At 32.7% G+C, this 20,868-nt stretch overlaps 2 protein-coding genes across 6 annotated transcripts; one reads left to right on the forward strand and one right to left on the reverse strand.

The window, feature by feature from the left end:
* The first annotated feature begins 813 nt into the window (after positions 1 to 813).
* On the forward strand, positions 814 to 5,999 carry LOC18038730 (pectin acetylesterase 5). 5 transcript variants are annotated; one of them, XM_024182243.1, is made up of 14 exons: positions 814 to 1,125; positions 1,226 to 1,308; positions 1,421 to 1,550; positions 1,676 to 1,755; positions 1,850 to 1,939; positions 2,324 to 2,448; positions 2,739 to 2,799; positions 3,159 to 3,212; positions 3,334 to 3,411; positions 3,518 to 3,623; positions 4,093 to 4,155; positions 4,256 to 4,401; positions 4,777 to 4,905; positions 5,644 to 5,999. In XM_024182243.1, exons 1-13 carry the CDS (start codon positions 918 to 920, stop codon positions 4,888 to 4,890), a joined length of 1,338 nt encoding a protein of 445 aa, XP_024038011.1. In that variant the 5' UTR covers positions 814 to 917; the 3' UTR covers positions 4,891 to 4,905; positions 5,644 to 5,999. The 5 variants fall into 5 exon arrangements, with proteins under 5 accessions (XP_024038011.1, XP_024038013.1, XP_024038014.1 ...); XM_024182245.1 differs by lacking the exon at positions 5,644 to 5,999 and adding an exon at positions 5,051 to 5,179; XM_024182246.1 differs by lacking the exon at positions 5,644 to 5,999 and having other exon boundaries at positions 4,748 to 5,044.
* Positions 6,000 to 8,375: 2,376 nt separating this feature from the next.
* Positions 8,376 to 11,071, reverse strand: LOC18038731 (probable protein phosphatase 2C 23). Its single transcript, XM_006429016.2, has 4 exons — positions 9,298 to 11,071; positions 9,101 to 9,214; positions 8,673 to 8,937; positions 8,376 to 8,567 (listed from the first exon to the last, which is right to left on the reverse strand). Exons 1-4 carry the CDS (start codon positions 10,840 to 10,842, stop codon positions 8,452 to 8,454), a joined length of 2,040 nt encoding a protein of 679 aa, XP_006429079.1. The 5' UTR covers positions 10,843 to 11,071; the 3' UTR covers positions 8,376 to 8,451.
* Positions 11,072 to 20,868: the final 9,797 nt, after the last annotated feature.

The following is a 20,868-nucleotide window of genomic DNA, read 5'->3' on the forward strand; positions in this document are numbered from 1 at the left end:
TAGGTTGTTTACTTATACTGAAATGAGAGTATGGAATCAAAATCAAAATTTAATTTATGTGTTTAGTTTGTCTTATATTGAGAGTGAATGGTTTCAAAGTATAGTTTTACTCTTATTTAAAAAATTATCGTTTTTAATTATAAAATTAATAAAAAAATATATTTAAAAAATAAAATATTTATTTTATCATATTTGTAAATTAATAATAATTATTAATATTCTTAATTATGTAAATCATATTTTTAATTTTAATTTTAATTATGTAAATTAAAAATTATTAACACGAGCAACACAAATGAAATATTATTATTATTAATATAGTACAAAATTAATATTTTCCTGGATTAAACTATTTATTATTATTAATTATTAATATTAAATAAATATTAATAATATTATATTTTCAAATAAAGATAGTATATAAAAATATTATTAATTCTCTATGAATATAATATTATTATTTTTAAATAATTTTAACTTAAAATCAGTATAAATTATTATTTTTAACTAAATGTAATAATATTATATTTAGATAAGTTTAATATTATTATTTTTAATAAATGTAATTTATAAATAATATAATAATATTATTTAAATAAATATGATATTATTTATTTTATTTTATTAAATTTAATATAATTAAATTTAATAAAAGAATTGTAAAAATAAAAAAAAGAGGCACCTCCACCTCTCTCATGGAGTAGAATTCCACTTCTTACTCCAAAAATAAATAGTCTCACTACAGTAAATGGAACATAAATACTTCTAGTTATTACAAATAATTAGATTCATAATTGATTGTTTTACAATTTACAAAAGGCGCCTTTCAAGTTTGCTTGCTAGCCTGGTACCTTGGTGGCACTGGCCCATCAGTGGCTAACTTACAGAAGCGATCCGGCGAATTCATAGCAGTTTGAATGGCAAATCAAAGGCTTCGCGCTTTGCTTAGGTGGACAAAATGGGCCGACTGGGCAATCGCAGCCGTCGGATTCACAATCATCATCTTCGTTCTCACTTTCTTCTTCGATTCCAGTTCTACCGATGGAGCAGCCTCTTCCGTTAATCTCCCCGCCAGCGATCTCGTTGACTTGACTTTGCTCCACAACGCCAAAGATAGAGGCGCCCGTAACAAAATCTTCTAACTGAAAAAATTCATTTTGATTCTTCCAATTTAAAAATTTTCCAATGCCCATTTAAATTTTTTTTTTTAATGTATTCATTGCAGTTTGTTTAGATGGGAGCTTACCTGGCTACCATTTTCAGAAAGGATTTGGATCTGGCTCTAACAATTGGCTTCTTCACATTGAGGTTCTTCATCACTTTTTATCTCTCTGTCTTTTTCTTTTTTTTTTGGCGGGGTTTATTTATTATTAATTTTTGGGTAGTTTTTTTTTAGTTATTTGTTTTAATGGAAATTTAGGGTGGAGGTTGGTGCAATACAATAGAATCATGTTCAACCCGTAAAACGACAGCGTTAGGATCCTCAAACCTTATGGAACGACAAGTTAGCTTTTCGGGAATTTTAAGCTCTGACCCATCTCAAAATCCTGGTAAATTTTCTAACAGTCTCTATCTTTTTGATATTTTATGATGCCCTCCTCGTGCGAAATCGAATATTCAGAAATATGTAATTAGTATAAATGTATCGGAATGAACGTGTTTGTACATTCTTCAGATTTCTTCAGCTGGAACAAAGTTAAGATACGTTATTGTGATGGTGCATCTTTTGCTGGTCGTCCTGAAAGTGAGTTCAAGGTAAGTTGGTTATTTGGTCTTGGAAAGCTATTTGTAGTGAGCAATTTTGTGATCCTTTTATCATTAGAACTGTGGGTTACTATTTGTGCCATAGAATGGAACAAATCTTTTCTTTAGAGGCCAGCTCATCTGGGAAGCACTTATGGATGAACTCTTATCAGTTGGAATGTCCAATGCGAAACAGGTATATTCTTGTTCATTAATACAATTCGACTTCTTCAAGATATTGTGAAATGTTATCTTAAAACTGAGAACTTCGAGACAAAAGTAATCTTTTTGACAGTTTGGCTTCAACAACTAATGGTGGAGGTAAAATTAATTGTTTATTGTTTCTTCTCACTTGCCTATTGACTCTCATCCTGAGTTTACTGATTGCATCAGCATTTATAAAATTTCAGATCATTAGGATATAATGGCTGCAATACGAGTAACGAGGAGCTAAATCTTATGAGTCTATGAACCTTGGGAGAAATATTGTTTTTCTATTGAAGTACATGAATGTTGATCTGCTAGTCATTTTCCGATTCTTGTGACAGAGTTGTACATTTCATTAGTTAATTTGTTGCAGGCATTTCTTACAGGATGCTCTGCTGGAGGACTTGCTGCTGTTGTACATTGTGATGACTTTCGTGAGCGTCTGCCACAGCATGCAACTGTCAAGTGTCTTGCTGATGCAAGTTTTTTCCTTGATGAGTACGTTTCTGCAGACATATCAACATCTTTTGCACCAATTACTTGAGCTAGTATATTTTATAAGATCTACTTACCCATTTCAGAGTATTGTATTTTAGACATTTTGATCAGATATTTCTAGTGAGACCTGATTTCACTGCAGAAATGTTTATTATTGTTTAGTGACTTTTGTTGTGCCATATAAATTACTGTTGGGGCAGCAATACCCATATCATGTTTGCTAGTCTAGCCTTTATGCCTTCAGTACAACTATGGACAATATTAAGCGCAGCATGGTTCCTCACTTTCAGGTCTGATGTTCAAGGAAATCGTACCATGAGATCTTTCTATGATGACGTTTTCCACCTTCAGGTTCTGCTTAGTTTAAACCATGCCAGACTATATATTTCTCTCTATCTTCATGTTAATCTATTTTATTTAGAAGTGGTTACCTGCATGGTTACTTGGACCCTGGCCAAAAAGGAGGAAGGGGAATGCAAAAGGATTTTAACTTACTGTTTGATTGATCAACTACCTTAATCTATTTTGATATGTGACGTACGACACTTTAATCAGTCTGGAGGACTATTTAATTACAAAATAATTGATGGCTTACGTCTGTATTGCTTAGTGTTATAGCTACAAGCTATACAGTTGTGCAGCAATAGCGGTTAAAAAACAGAAAAACAATTCTTAAGTTATTGACATTTCTTGCTTACTTGTTCTTTCAGGGTGTGGCAAAAAGTTTGGACAAGAATTGTCTTTCAAGAATGGGAAATTCTAGTGTATGCTTTATTTTTCTTGTCTTATCCTTCTTTAGGTCATCACAGAGCAAATTTGAGATATTACATTTTTGCTGCTTAATTGCGATTCAGTGACTACTGTTAATACTGAATTGCATTGCAGTGTCTCTTTCCTCGAGAATTTATCAAAAACATAAGGACCCCAGTGTTCATTGTTAACCCAGCTTATGATTTTTGGCAGGTAACTTGTCCTTAAAGAACATCTTACATCTATTGATCATATTATTGTTAATTTTTTCCTGCATGATTTATTTTCCAAGATTAATAACTAATTAGAGAATATTTAGATACGTAACATCTTGGTACCAGATGTATCAGATCCTCAGGGCTACTGGCAAACATGTAGACTGAACATTCATAGCTGTAATCCTAACCAGTTGGAAATACTAAAAGGTAGTTGTTGCTTTTTATTTTGTTAGAGAGTTTTATTTGCCTGCAAGTTCAATAAATTCCTTAAGATGAGCATATGTTTTGCAAAGACTAGCTTTCAAGTTTTTGATGCCATCAGTTAAGAACTACTATTTCAATGATATCGTGATTGAAAATGGGCCAGTTGTCTAATCATCTGGTTAAGGATGCATGGTGGACGGTGGCCTTTATATTATACCACCAGAAAATTTGGTCAGTGGGAATGATAGGAGTCATTATTTTGAGTTTTTTGCTGCTAGAATTTGCTAAAGTTGAGTCACCTGAATGGTTAAGCCCATAAAGAAGCTTACATAGAAACCTGACTTTGTTCCTGGTTAAGTCAAGTTTCTGGTTAAAGTCTAGATGCTCTCTCTCTCTCTCTCTCTCTCTTTTTCTCTCTCATGGGAAGTCGTGCGGACTGAAAACAAATTGGCTTAACCCTCTTCTCATATAGACCCTGTTGCCCCATACCCATTTGGATTTATGGGGCTCACGCATCCGTGCAGTGACTGTTTAGGTAGGTGGTGGGAGATGTAGTGTTGGTTTTGATTTTATCATTTACATTTTATACTGTTTTGATGTTGTGGCCTGTTTGACTTGAGTGCTTATCCGAACAGGTTTCCGTAATTCTCTGCTAAACGCTCTAAGTGAATTCCAGCAAAAGAACGAAGCGGGGATGTTTGTAAATTCGTGCTATATTCATTGTCAGACTTGGATGGCTGAGACATGGCATTCACCCAGTTCCCCAAGAATCAACTCCAAGGTACAAAAATATTTTAATCATTTTATCTGTGCTATATCACGTGCTTATTTAGCCACAGAACTTTCACTTTTTCTCATCGTCACTGTCTCATAAGATCACGTGGGATACCTCTGGAGTGCAATGTCATGATATTTAAGGTTTCCTTCCAGGCTTGTCATTTTTTGGACTTCATAGTCTAGTTCAGTGTGCTCTCCTAAAATTTCATGCTATGGTTGAATAGCATATAGATTAGAATAGTATGTCTGGTGGTATGCGTCTAAGTAGGTTAAGTTTGACTGCTTGTGCAAATTGAAGCTTGTTGTTGATATTTGCTTTTCGTTTGGATTCAAGTCATCTTTCTTAACAGTTTCATTGCACTGACGGCTCTTGGATCAGACCATTGCAGAGTCAGTTGGTGATTGGTACTTCAACCGTGGAGCAGTGAAGCTAATCGACTGCCCTTATCCATGCAATCCCACTTGTTATAACATGGATTTTACACGACATTGATAAAGCTCATTACTGGTACGATTTCTAAATGAGCTATTCTGATTCCACAACTTTTGATTTCTCACGATACCTTGGTTGAATTTCCTCTACCTCCAAAACGGGATACTGGATTCTGAAAACGGCATTTAAAATAATGCTTGTAGTTTACATCCTGTAACAGGTAGGAGGTAAAAGTTCTTTAATCTACGGCTCCAGCAGTTGGGATCCATATTTAACTAAACAAAGAAAATTCATGAAATGCTCTGTATACTCTTATGTATGATAAATTTAATTCTCCATGTTGATTTCAGTTTCACTTTTTTTTTTCTTTTTTTCTTTGGTTTAATTTTAGTTTGGTCTCTCGTGAATTGACTATCTTCAAATAATCCCTTTTTACTTTTGAAAACCTCAATCTGCTCTCTTTTTTTCCTAAATTTTTTTTTTAAAAAAAATCATCAATGTATCTCATTTATCCCTCATCTTTTGAATAAAAAAGAGATAACTTGAAATTTTAAAAATTAAGGCAGGCAATTAAAAAATAGTGAATTCATGAAGAGATAGGCCAGATTTCATTAGGGTGTATGGTCAAGATACTATTCTTTGTAATGTTAAATGTTGTTAATAATCAATCACTAACGTGTATTTATTCAAATTAAAGCTCAGATTATATGAGAGGATTTGAATATCTTTGTCCATTTTTACCCCCCGCTTTCTCTATGTCTTTGGCTGAAAGAAGACGATGATATTGACTTTGTGTTAATTTTTTTATTGAAGGATTAAGTTGACTTTAAGAGCAAGTAAAACCGGTTGTCGATGTAACTTCTCTCCAAGGTAGGACAATGACTTTATAAATGGTGAATTGGTCGCTCCTCTCACATTCAAAACTGGCATTAGACTGGAATTTTGAAAAAGAAATATTAACTGATGTGTTACCAATCAAAGTCAAATCTTGAAGTTCAAATCAAACAATTAACAATCCCATGAAAATGGAAGCACTGGCCCAGTAGAATTTGCTTTGAAGTCCTCAAACCTCCCAATTCACTGATGAGATTTTTTGGGTTTCTTTAAGAGGACCCTTTAGATACAGATATGATGGTGACAAGCTCCAAAATTCAAATGGGTTTTACTTATTCTATTTTTCCATATTAATTCAAATTAGTTGACATGTCACGAGATGCTGGAGACCTAAACCACTGTCAGCTGTCATGAAATTAATATGGGTTTACCGAACACTGCATGCCGCTTATCTCGTCCTGGCCATAAGCCTCCAACAATTTTATTTTGGAAGGGCTTTCAAAGTTTTTTTTTTAATTATTAATTGTATATTTTATAGTTGCTCTATTATCAAAAATACTATAATATTTTAAGAGTATATCAATCGTCTACATTAAATTGACAAAAACTATCTGTCGATCATCAAACCGTTAGCTGCCGTTTGAAAGTTAACGAAATTATAGTGAATTAATGATTTTACCTTTGAAACATAAATTAAAGTAGTAAAAGAAAATTATCATTTGTATACTTTTAAATTATTACTTGTATCATATAAAAAGACTAAATTAGCCCTTGACGTCATCTTATTTAAACGGCAAGTAACAATTTAGTGGATGGTAGATACATTTTGTCAACTTAGGGTGGACGATTGATATACCCTCAAAGTGTTGTAATATTTTTGATAACAGAGCAACTATAGGGTTATACAAATGATAATTTTCCTTTTTAACTTTTTTTTTTAATTATTCGTTTTGATTTTTTTTTTATAAAAAAAGCATTTTCAATAAATATTTGACTTAAAATGAGAAGTTTATGATTTAAACTCGCTTGCATGAGAGGTGGTTTTAATTGCTACTTAAGCGCTAAAAAAAAAAAACTCTTTACCTTATCAAAGAGTTTTTCCTTCTTATGAAAAAAAAATATTTACAATAATCAAAATATAAACAACTTAGAAAAATCAGAAAAAACAATAGTTTAAATATATCTGTTTAGGAAACGGTAACAATAAAAATAAAGTATAACATTCAAATTTGTAGATAAAGATAGACGAGATGATTTTGATAGAGCAATTTATAACAAAAGTACGCTCTCAACTCTCAGAGTACGGGAATACAGAATTAAGCTCAAAATTGAGTGCTTAATTGAAATTTTAGAAACATGAAGTCTGAAATTAGGTTATAATTATAAAATAAAGCTCAAAATGGTATGCAATTACTAGAACACCCTCAAGTAGGGATGAAGCCAAGACTTTGGCCTAGGAATGGCAATTTAAAAACTTTGTATAATTTCACTAGCAAAATACGTCACAACGTTCACAAGGAGTAATTTGGAAATGTTTATAATTAATAAAGGATAGTGTGGAAAATCTTAAAATTACAGGGAACAATGGGAAAGATGTTTCAATATAAGGGGCGTCTACAATCTGTCCTTAATTGGCCCAATGTGACTCGGCCTTGCCACTAATCGAGCACAACCAATCGTGTAGGGCATTAGTGCGCAAATTGAGTGTAGTTGTCGCGTAAAATTTTAAAATAATGCATGTTTGTTTGTATAACTTTAACACTTTTCGGGGAATATATAAAAAAATATTATAAATAAAACCTCAAATATGGTATTAAAAATTAGTTGAGGACCCAATTGATAAACCAAATTCTAAGAGGGATAAAAGTGTTATTCTCTCTTTTTTTATTTTTTATTCTTTTTATTTTTCCATCCAGTTGTAGTTGTGATTGTGAATAAAAAAGTTTTGAATTTTCTAATACCACAGAAAGTCCCAGCCCATGAGTCTTTACAAAACAAAATGGTTTGTTATTGGTAAACCAGAATTATATATAACAGTTAAATGGTGGTAGAGTTTTGACTATCACTTTCATTTCCAACTGCAAATCTTACATATACTTTTTAATTGATGAACTAGTTTGATCGAACTCAAATTCATGTTTCTAGAAGATAATTTTTTAAAAGACGTTTTAATTTAATCATACCTAATATCATGTAAGGACGTGTTTAATGCGCGTAAGCCATGTTTAGTGGAGAACCCACTTGATTAATTAAGAAAATAATTCAATTAGATAATGATTTTTAATCTGAATTCTTTTTTTATTTTTTATTATGACAACAAGTGATCGCGCCGATGATAATAACCGAAAGTCATGGGTCATGATGAAATACACGAAACAAAAAACTGAAGCAGTTGAGAGTTTTTGTAGTTTTACTAGATTTGGTAACAAATTTATGTATACACTGACGTCATTCCTCTCTCCAAACAATTGTGCACCGTTGAGAGCCTCATTTCAAAATTTGCATATTACATAAGTTTGCATGTTTTCAACTCTTGTTCTTTTTTTTTACACAAAGTAAGATCATAAAATTAATGTAAAAAAAATGAAATTCATTTGAACTTGAAGTATTGTAACTTTTAATTTAAGTTTAAGAATTAAGTTGAAGCACAACAGTTAAAACGTGCTCGATAAGCGTTTTCGTGAGCCTAATTGGTATATTATGAACATGATGGAAAAAAAACAAAGAAGGGGAGAAAGTATTTATAAACCTGTATATGGATTAATATTTTTTAATAGTGTTTTGTATTTACACCGATGAACGCCAGATTCTTCCCTCAAGTGAAATGATAATCACAGAGACATCATCATGGTATATCCGGCGATCTCCTTGTGGGATATCAAGCAATTCATGGAAGTCCATTCCTGCAATTTTGTAACCAAAATTCAAGATTAGTGAACTAGCTTAGGCGTAGATTAGAATGGATAAGCTTGTTTAGCTATGTTTTCAACTGTTAAAAATGGTCTTACCAGCTTTCTTAGCTGCGCGAAATAGTACTTCTTCGATGAGATGCTGTGCTGGATCTCCTTCGGGGAATGCAGCAAGGAAGGATTCAACTTCGGAGACAGCTTCTTCACTGGTGAAGTACTGATAGAGTCCATCCGAGGACAAGATCAAAAACTTGTCCCTTGGATTGAGTCTGTGATGATAGACTGAAGGATTGCAAGTGATGTATGGCGAGGTGCCAATGTAATTGATTCTGAACATCTCTAGCAAAGCATCATTCCATTTTGGCTACAAAATTATATTAAAAAAAAAAAACGAGGACTTAGGGATCATCATAACAGAGGAAGCTAAATGGAACTTTGAATAATTAGGCACACCTAACTTAGTAGTATAGCTTGCAGGGTTGTTTAGATTATGCCTACAAGATAATGAGCTTAAAATGTTAAATTACCTGTTTGAGAAATCCAGCGCCGAAAGCTCGAGTGACCTTCAAGTAACCTTTAACTCTGTCATTCATTACAGCAGAATCATCATCTGGATGTTCGTTCTTAATTCTCCTAACTTCCTGCAATCCAAGAGGCCTATTAGTTCATATCAAACAATAACATGAAAAACGACTCAAATAGAGTATCCGGTAAAGCATATCACCTCTTCCTCATGAGTGCTGTGATCCGTAGTGAGCTGAAGTGATGTCAAGTTATTGAATCTATCCAAGTCATCACCATCAAGCGCCTCGTGATCATGCATAGTTTCCTCGTTGATTCGTTTCAAATCCCTCCCCGCCTTCCCTAACCCGATATTGGGCTCAAATTTCCAACCTAAAACCGCCCTGCTGTCCCCAACATTCATCAAATACACATCCTCACCTTTCATCAACATCACCAAAACGCAGGAACCCATCAAAGCCAACTCAGGATTCTCCATTACCATCTTATCCGCAACCTCCAAATACGAGTCCTCTGTTTTCTTCAACGCCTGCGATAACGCCTTCAACACATCCGAATGAATATCATTCACCCCATTCGATCCCTCACAATTCAACTTCCTCTCAAGCTCTAAATTTTCCCTATCCCAAGCAAAATCAACACATTTCTTTACAATTCCTTTGTTGCTGTTACCTTTCATTTTTCTCTCCGAATCGTCGTCCAATGGGAAAATCTCTTTCTGGGTTTCATCAGATGAACTCGATTCCAGCTTATCATTCCAAAGAAGCCCTTTGAGCTCTTTATGAACAGCAGGGTACAAATTGTTGATCAAATAATCAGGGGCATCAGGACCGTTAAACCCATCATAAATCCCAACAAAAACCCACCCACGTTCTTCAGAAACAACGATTTGCATCCGATCCTCCCCAGCTTTGCCTTGTGCCCATTGCAGATTTTGACTCTTCATAGAACAGAACTCGCCATCATCATCATCAGTCACTACGACACCGTTTTCATTGTTTAAGCTCGCACGGCTGCTCAAACGGTCACTACCTGTCTCATTATTATTTCTCTCGGATTCCAAATCTTTTGCCCCTTGAGAAGACTTATTATTATTAATCATCATCCCACGAGAAATTGTTTTTGATATCGCCCGCTTGAAAATCTTCAGCAAGCCCTGTTTTTTGGACTTGCTTTTACTGTTTATTCCATTTTGAGATGAGTTTCTCTGCAACTTATCAGTGATTGGACCCGAATACAACCCACGATCAATGGGTCCGGATAGGTACCCACGCTCGATGGGACCCGACAAGAAGCCTCGCTCGATCGGACCGGAGGTAGAAGAACCCGACCCGGACTGAAACGATCGGCGTGGGACCGGCTGGAGAGGGAGAGAAGCGAAGGAATCGGAGCTCTCGAAGGTGGCGCTGTTGCTGCTGTACGGCCAGGAGTAGTCGATCAAGGCCGTCGATAGAGTCTGCGTGGACGTGTTGGCGCTGACAGAGGCGCCGGATATTGAGCTGAAAAACGTCGCCGTTTGGACAACAGTGTTGGTTGTGGTGGCCGCGGCGGTGGTGGGATGATGATAATACTCTGTATGGACTTTGGACGATGATGAGGCAGAGAGACGGGGCGGGTCGGGCCGGATGTAGCAAAACGAATGGCCCAGACCCTCCCGCAGCGGGTCCCCCATAATGACGGCGATCTCGTGACGGCTCGTTACTTCACCTACGAAGCAGTGGCCAAATTTCCCGATTCCGTTACCCATAACAGAAATTACAAAATTTGAAGAAACAAATAACAAAAAAGAACAAGTGTGTTTCTTTTCTTTCCTTTTTTTTTTTTTCTGGGTGGTTTGGCAAGGAGCCAAGTACTAGAGTGGTTTCATTTCACAGCATGTGTTTTGTGTTTAATATGTACTTGTGTTTCAGAGGGAGAAGTGAAGAAATACGACAGAGAGAGAGAGAAGGAGTTGACTTTTGAGTTTGTTCGTTTGTTTGTTTGTTTCTTACTTTTTTTTGAAATGTTATTTAAATTTTTAGTTTATTATTTATTGGAGAGTTGACCTTTTTCTTTAATAGAGAAGCGCGTGGGGGTTTTGGAGGGAAATTGATATTAAACTATCAGCACGCCGCAAAAGTCAAAACCTAATGAGTTCAAGCTTATTTTAAGGATAAGTTGGTCATTTTAGTAAGTATCATGGGATTTATTTCTTAAATTAAAGTTTGAACAAAAATAATAATAAACTGTATCTTTAGGGATCCGAATGTTATTGCCCCTTTAAAAACTTAAAAATTAAGGATTTCTAAGTGATTTAGCTGCCTCCTATCCTATCTGCATCGAAAATCCTAAGTATTGCCGTGCACTTGGCAACTTCTTTGTTTTGTTTTTATTTATTTATTTTCTTACACGAATTGAATCATCCCGATCTTGATAAGACCGATGCTTAAGATGCTTCTAATTTGAGCTTCTTCCGTAAAAAAATTCAAGTGATAATTAATGGTTAATAATTTAAAATTTTCTAAAGATATATTTTATCATGTTCAAATGAAATTATAAATGCCCTTATAAGGTTAATTATTTTATTATTTTAAATTCAAATACTTTTAAGAATATCTCATCTATTTATTATTTTTAACCCGACTGTAAAATTTAAAGCAAGCACAAATATCCAAGTTAATGAAATCCACTAAACAAAGGCCCAATCGAAGGAATCTATTAAACACATTGTTTAACGAAAACAAAATAAATATCCAAAATCATATTTTAGCCTTTCATGATTTGAGTATTTTGTTGCCTTTCTTTTAAAAGATAAAGCCTTGATTTCTAGATAAAACTCAGAAATAGAATATACGCATCACTGTTTCTTCGCATTTTATACTGGAAAAAAAGATTGTTCATGCGGATTCAATTTTTTTAGGTACGCCCATACATATATTATTATTTAAAAAATGGATAATGTAAAATTTTAAAAACTCAGAAAAACTCAAATTAAGAGACTATACCTACTCATACTCACAAGACTTAGGTCTAATTATACATGTGATTATAAATATTTTTTTTATTTTTAAGTGACGTGACATTTATTTATGATTAATTAATACAGTACAATATATGCATGATTTCATACTTGTTCAAATTTTATTATATAAATTTAGATAATAAAACTGTAGCATTATTTTTAAAAAGAATTAATGAGATTCTATCGTACAACTAAAATTCAAATTAAATAAATATATCTTTTGACGATTCTAGAACAAAGTGGTTTATTTTATGTAATATCGTCATTTGTTCAATTTTTTTGAAATAAAACTGATCACGATTTATTGCGATCCCACATCTTCATTAATGGTTGTACGAATTTTCTTCGACCAACTCAACACAAACGATATCAAATCTCTCTCTCTCTCTCATTTTTATTGTTTTATTTTTTCTTGTTGGAATAAAATTTTATCTTTTTTCAAAAGTTTGCCAAAAATAATAGCCAGCCTAGTTGATAAGTTCAAACTTTGAAATAATCGGACAATTTTGGTGTGCCCTGTTCCTAATTTTGAACGGGTTAAATCAATTATATAACCGATACTGTGAATTGGTGCCGCCCTTGGAAATATTCTTCTTGCTAGTATTTGTACACGTATATTCCCCAAAAAATAATAATAAACATGTAAATTGCTTTATCTCTATCTTCAAGCCATTGCCAAAACTTATTTATTATTATTTTTTTGTTGAATTCATTTTTCTTAAAAGAAATGGCATCATGTTAGTGACCACTATCAATAATATTCTAAAAAAAAAATTATTTCCTTTTTCGGGGAGACGCCTTTCTATTATGGCCATGTTGAACCAAGGAACCCAAAAGAGATTTTATTACAACTTTTAGAAGTGTACTTAAATTGACTCTCAAACGATCAAAATCTGCATGGGGAATATCCATTACAACACTAGACACTGTAGATGATTTCGAAACCCTAGCTTCTTGCTGCTTTGCAGCTTATCAATGCATGAAGGGTATCTATCTTCTTCAAAATCAAATCTTCACTCTTAGACGAAACTGCATCTCAAATAATTTTTTCATTATCAGTCACAAGTTTTTTATTTTATACATAATTTATGTTTTTTTTTTCGTGTATGTTAAGAAAACTTGGAATAGTAATATTATTACCATTAACAAATTTTTTTTTTTGTTATTGTAGCTAGCGAATGTAGATATTGCTCCTGATGGAGTATATCAAGGCCTAGCATTTGGGTAAGATGTTATGTATTGCTCTCCAAACAAATTTCCAAAATCCTGAGGAGTCTGTTGATGATGAGGGAGGGTAGCTTATGTTCTTTTGATGGAGAGCCGCCAGGTGTCCACTTCGTCGGCCTTTTAATTTAAGTTATTTTCCTATCTTTTTGCATCTAATTTTACGTAGGCATTCCTACCCAATAATAATAATATATATTCTCTGTTATCAATCTTAAAGTGTAAAAAATGCACTGTGATTCTGATATATATACATAATTTTGTCCTAGATTGGCCTAATTAATTCTAATAGCCATAGGCCTCTGCAATGATTTTATAAGTCCCCCATTTGGTGAAACTTTTGTTGTGGAGATTATTGATATCTACTTAAACTCCTGGCTGAAATGCCTCCAGAACTGGTTCCGGCCATGCTATGCAAAGGATTAGATATTTCTTCTTTCTTTTCTTCAAGTTCTATCGTAGAAATTTTAGAGTATATCAGAAGTTTCTTGTGTACCATATCACAACAAATGATATTATGTTATGTATTCATTTATTTTAAAAAACTGACATGCAAGTGGTAATTTTAATTATTAAATTTAACTACATATGTCACACATTCAATTATTGGCTGTATTATCTCTAATGTACTGTATACTTTCTTCTTTTATAGATCCCGCTCGTCTATCTTCTATTTGATTGGGTAAACTAATAAGCCTACATTTGCTTACAACGTCTTTTCTGATAACCATATGTTTACAACTTCAAATCTATTGAAAATTTGAATTAATATAATTTATCATACGTTCCAAAGATCTGTCGAGTATAGATTGAAAATTTACCCCAAAAAAGAGGCGAGGCCTCAAACTAATATATTGGAAGATAAATATTCCTCTTCCCACAAATGTGGGAGAGGATAACAACTGAGTTCCAAGAGGAGACTCTGCCCTCACCGAAGCGTGTCGGTCTTGCAGTATCCTTAAATCCTTGAATTGATTCCCACCTCTACGTGGGTGCATAACAGAAGTTGTGACCGAAGGAATATTTTAATTTCATTAGCTGTCCCTAGATTTTTTGGCCACTTTTTCTTTTTTATTTTTAGGGGGAACTTATTCATTCTTAGCTGATCACATCTACCTTAATAAGCATAAGAGACTATCAACAAGTTAATGTGCTCTGGAGGTCTTTTGTTTAGGATTAAAAGTCTTTAGAAATCCAATAAAGCCTCTAATTTGTTACATAGAATGTTATTCTCAATTGAAAATTTAAATTTTTATCACACAACATCATAAGTTGGAGATAATAATAAAAACTTGATGGTGTGAGTAAAAATTTAGAGTTTTCCAATAGAGAGTGGGAGGTTATAACTGCAGATATATATACCATAATCATTGATAGTGCATAGCTCTATTGAGTAACAAAAGACTCCAAGTAGGGTATTAATGATTTCATCTAAAAGATTGAGGTGTTATTTATTTGCTGGATGGATAATAAATTCTCTTACATACAAAATAAAATAAAAAATTTACTTGATCCACTAATTGATGAATGTACTCTTACTTCAGATAAAAATGGTTCGAATACAAATTAGAAAAATAATTAAAAAGTTTAGTATTATTCTTAATATAATTAGCTTAGTTAAGGAGGAATGATGTTACGCATAAAAAAGTTGATATATAAAACTTTAGATTTATTAAATTTTGTGTTTCAATTAATGCTCTCAAGGGTAGGGCTGGGCAAAAGCGGGTTCGGGTCAACTCGATCGGGTTTCGGGTTTTTCGGGTCGGGTAAAAATTAACCCGAATTACTGACCCGACCCGAACCGACCCGAATTCGGGTTGAATCAGGTTCTGGTCAAAATCGGGTCGGGTCATTTCGGGTCGGGTCGGGTCAAATCCGTTTAATGCACTTTTAAGCTCTTTTTTTTCCTATTTTTGTAGTTTTTAGGATGGTTTTAAAACATTGTTCTTAATTGTAATTCTTTTTACTAATTTTCAACCAAAAAAAGAAAAGAAAATACTATTAAATCAAATGAATAAAGTTAAAATGCAAGAATATGATAATTTGCCTATTGTCTTGGAGGGGATTAGGATTATTATTTGCTCAAGCAACGAAGTCCAAACCAAAATTAATAGTTTAATACAAACTTACAAAATCCAAAGTTAATAAACTATTAGTCTCCATCACAAAATTTAAACATAATTAAATTGTTTGGAAACAAATCACAAAGTTCGAACATAAAAATTAAATAAGCTTCCATGGTTCCTCCACCGCTCCACACAAGCACTTCGGCAAGTTCTAAATTCAAATTCTTGTACTTCAAAATCAAGCGCCCTAGAGAAGGATTGAAGAAATATAAAATAATTATTTTCTTTAAGTCACGGTGCAAATGAATAAACTCAATTCATATAAAAAATTGAGCAAATAAACCAGGTTCATATTTTTGCACATCAAACTCAAAGACAAATAAATAAATTCAATTCATATCTTTAATTAAGCTAAATGGGTGTTACAATCTCTGTAATTTCTATTATATCATTATAAATTTATAATTACAAATAAATATAATATGTTTAGCAAATTTTTTGATACACACACACACTTGATTATATATATTAAAAAAAAATTAAGTCAATCATGCTTATTTTATGGCATTCATCACCAAATCAAATTAATAATAATACTAGATAATAATAATATTCTATCAACTTCAACTTATCTAACTAAAACAATTATAAATTTATAAATTTATAAATTTATAATATCAAATTATGAATAATAGTATATATTAAAAGTTACCTTTCAAACATCCATAACACCCATGTCAGCGCTCACTGCTTCCACTGTTGAAGCTTGCGCTCTTATCAACTCTATAAAATCCAAAAAAAAAAAGAAATTAGTAAGTAACTAAAGTTAATGACTTCTTAGAGTAATCCAAAAAAAGAAATATATGACAAAAAAATTAAAAACATTATCTTCTTGTAATTCCATATGAAACATTTGCTCCTTAATGTCTTCTTGAAGGTTGTAGACGAGATTGGCAAAAAGTTTAGATTGCAGCCAATTTTCAATACATATCAATGCCTCAACCATAGCCGGGGTTAAAGAACTCATATACTCATCAATAATACGACACCCGGTGCTAAAGGCAGACTCAGATGCCACTGTGGAAATAGGAACAACGAGGACATCCCTTGCAATTATCTCCAGAATTGGATACTTCGATCCATTGACCTTCCACCAAAGCAAAACATTAAGTTTAAGATTGCTTGGATCTTCAACTGGGTCCTTCAAGTACCTTTCCACCTCATATGCTACTCTTTTGCTCTCATTCTAAACAAAAACTTTCTTAGCATATCCAAGGAAAGGACGAGCAACTGAAAAAATGTCATCACCTTCACCACCCTCAACATCAACCAAACTAGCCTCAGTTGTAAAACGTTTAGAAGAACTTATTGTTAACATATATGTTTCCATAATATTGATTTTGATGATAACAAACAAGATTAAGAATGATATATTTTTTAAGCTCAAATAATTTTTGTGGAATCATTCTTTAAATACATGAAATGTTTGTCATCATCAAAAAGGGGGAGATTGTTAATATATATGTTTCCATAATATTGATTTTGATGATAACAAACAAGATTAAGAATGATATATCTTTTAAGCTTAGATTGTTTTTATTCTTTTTAAATAAATCATTATTTTTACATTATAAAGGTTTTATATTTAATGGAAAAATGATTTTATGAAATTGATTGTTTTCATTCTTTTTAAATGAATCATTATTTTCACATTATAAATGTTTCATATTTAATAGAAAAATGATTTTATGAAATTGGTTGTTTTTCAAAGTTTATGGTTTAATTGAAACATTTTGAAAACTTTGAAATAAACAAGTATTGCTTGAAATTTTGGTGAAGGACTTATTTGAAAAGTGTCATAGCATTTTGGGCTATAACATAATTTCAGAAAGTTTTGGGATTAACAAAGCATTACTTAGAAATTCTGAAATTGGACCTATTTGTAAAGTTTCATAACGTTTTGGATTATAGTACAGTTTTGTAAAGTTTTGGGGTCAAACTGTAATTTCAAAAAATAGTGCACTGTGCAGGTTACTGTAGCAATCACTGTAGCAAACGGCTAACCGTTTATTTAAAAACGGCTAACCGTTTATTTAAAAAAGGCTAACCGATAATTTCCAGAAAGCATGTTCTGCAAAGTATTGTTAAAATGATGATTCTGGAAACTAACGGTGAACCGTTTACTGAAAACGGTTAACCGATTATTTCCAGTTTGCTAACCTTGAACCGTTTAGTAGGAACGGTTAAACCAAATTTGTTTTGCAGGTCTCTGGAAATTAACGGCGAAAGGGTAAGCCTAAACGGCTAACCGTTTATTTGAAAATTGGCCCAACGGTAACTTTGACCAGCGTAAACAGTTAACCGTTAATGGTTAACGGCGAACCGTTTTCGGGCAGACAGTTTGTAACGGCTAGTTTTTCAGCTCCAACTATAAATAAGCTCAATCCAATTCAAACAAGAAGAATTCCAACGATCATCATTGAGCAAAATATAGAGAATACAACTTTCATTGAGCTTTAAATCTTTGTATTCATCTTATTCATTCACACATTGAGCTTTCACTTGTGATCAAACATATTGTGTGAGAGAGATTCATTTGTAATCTTTTTTGTAAAATCAAGTTAAAAGATTGTAAGTGTTGGGATACACTTGGGTTAAGAGATTGGGGATAATCTCTTGTTGTAAAGGTCCATTGACACCTTGGAAGTCAATTGTAAGCGTTTGAAGCCTTGGGAGGCTAGCTTAGTGAAATCCTCAAGCCCGGTGTGCTTGGAGGCGTGGACGTAGGCGGGGATTGCCGAACCACGTAAAAATCCTTGTGTTTGTTTTCTCTTCCCTTACTCTTTTAATATTGTTCATGATTGAATTTATTGTTTTCAATTTGATTAAGGCAATAGATTAAATTGTTGTGTGGTTTGCCTAGGATAATTTTTAAAATCCCAATTCACCCCCCTCTTGGGTTGCCTAGTTAGTATTTCATTTGGTATCAGAGCGAGGTACTCTTGTATAGACTTAACCGTCTAGAGTTAAAGATCAATAGCAACCCAAATTAGTTCAACTTTCATGGAAGGCTAATCCACCACTAGACCTCCATTCTTTGATGGTAATGACTATCCTTATTGGAAAACTAGGATGAGAGTGTTTTTACAAGCCTTAGATTATGAAATTTGGGAAGTTGTTTGTGATGATTTACTCATTCCTAGAAAGAATGTTTTAAGTGAATTGGATAAGAAAAAGATGTCTTTAAATTCCAAGGCTATGAATGCTTTATTTTGTGCCTTAGATAAAAATGAATTTCATAGAGTTTCAAATTGTTCTAATGCTTATGAAATTTGGAGAAAACTTGAAATTGTGTATGAGGAGACTACAAACGAGGAGGAATTTCATGAAGTGTCGAATTTGGCACTTATGGCAATTGGAGATGAATCGGATGATGAACTTGATGAGGTAAGTGATCCAACATATGATGAATTGTATGATGCTTTTAAAGAAATGCATGATGAGTTGATGAAAATTGGTAAAAAGAATTCATGCCTTAAAAGGAAATTGCTAGAATCTACAAATGAAAAGGATGCCATGCAAAAATGCAATGAGTCATTGAATGAGAAGATTAAAGGATTAGAATTAGAGAATAAAACCTTGCATAATAGAGTTGCATTATCAAATGAGAAACTTAGCACTTCACATGAGCATCTAGAATCATATGTAGATGACTTGAAAAATGAAAATGATGCTTTACAAAAATGCAATGATTCATTAAATGAAAAGATTAAACGACTAGAGTTAGATAATAAAATGTTGCATGATAGAATTGCATCATTCACATGTAAACAAAGTACTTTGTATGAGCATGAGAAATCACATGTTGATGAATTAATAAATGAAAATGAAACACTTAAGAAAAGGAGCAATGAGTTGAATGAGATTGTTTTGAAATTCACAAATGAGCAAAAGATGTTGGATAACATGCTTAATTCACAAAAATGTGTGTTTGATAAAGGAGGACTTGGGTGTAAGCCTTACTTGAAACAAAAATATTATAAGAATTATTTTGTTAAGGCTACCTCCACAAATGATCAAATTGTATGTCATTATTGCAATCAAAATGGTCATATGAAGAATAGATGTCCAATTAAAAGAAATGTGTATTATGGAGTCAAATGTATTTGGGTTCCAAAAGGAACTAAATCTAACATTCAAAGACCCAAGAGTATTTGGGTACCAAAGGGTACAACTTGAATTTATTTTTGTAGGTACCATAAACAAGGAATGGTGGAGAGTTCCTTGATGAAGCTTGTGGAGATAATCACTTGATCATAATCTAAAGCAAAAATAATGAGGCAAGATGATTTAATTGTTTTGGTAATTATTATTGCCTTATTGATTATAAGTGATGGTATTTTAATCTTAGTAAATATTTAACACTTCATTTGATATCATAACATTAAGTGCATTAACATGATGTGGATAAGTTTATCTTGGCTATTTACTATATTGAGTGAATCATGATAAATGAATTTGCGAAAGTATGCTTGTATGTTTACATGATGGAATTATCATTGTGTTTAACATTGAGTGCTTTATCATGATGCATGGTTATATATATAAGATGATAGCTTGTCAACTTATCATGATAGATTTGTTTGATTTTTAATGATTATGTAATGCCTAAGCATGATAAATAAGTGATATGCTTTAATTCTAAATCTTTGAATATTTACATATTTCATGATTGTGTGATGTATATGCATGATAGATGAGTTATATGTTATTTCTTGCATTAGAAGTGATCATGGTGGATAATTCGAAAATCATGCATTTGAGATTTTTTTGTAATGGTTTTGCCATTGAATGTAAATTTTCATCACCTAGAACTCCACAACAAAATGGAGTTGTAGAGATAAATGATAGGTCTATTAAAAAAAAAAATGGTTAAAACCACATTGATTAGATATCATCTTAATAATACTCTCTATGAGCTTTGGAAATATAGAAAACCCAACATTAATTATTGCAAAGTTTTTGGATGCAAATGTTATATTTTGAACACAAAAGATAATCTTGGCAAATTTGATCCAAAATTTGATGTTGGTATTTTTCTTGGCTATTCAAACACAAGCAAAACTTATTGAGTGTATAACAAAAGAACTTTGATTGTGGAAAAATTTATACTTGTTATATTTGATGAGTCTAATTCTTCCTCTATGGAGAAAGTTGTTTTTGATGATAATGTAGATGAAGAGCTACAAGAAGATTATCAAATGATAGCCAAAAGAATGCACCACTTGAAAATCAAGAGGAGCAACATGAAGAAACAAATGCGAAGTAAAATGAAGGTACTTCTCAAATACTCCCCAAGGAGTGGAGGTATGTTTCTTCTCACCTTAAGAACTTAATTTTGAGAGATCCATCACAAGGTGTAACTACTATATCATCTCTTAAAAATATATATGAGTATTTGTAATAATGGATTTGATCACTT

Source organism: Citrus clementina, unplaced genomic scaffold (assembly GCF_000493195.1).
Source record: "Citrus clementina cultivar Clemenules unplaced genomic scaffold, Citrus_clementina_v1.0 scaffold_6, whole genome shotgun sequence".
Classification (NCBI taxonomy): Eukaryota; Viridiplantae; Streptophyta; class Magnoliopsida; order Sapindales; family Rutaceae; genus Citrus; species Citrus x clementina.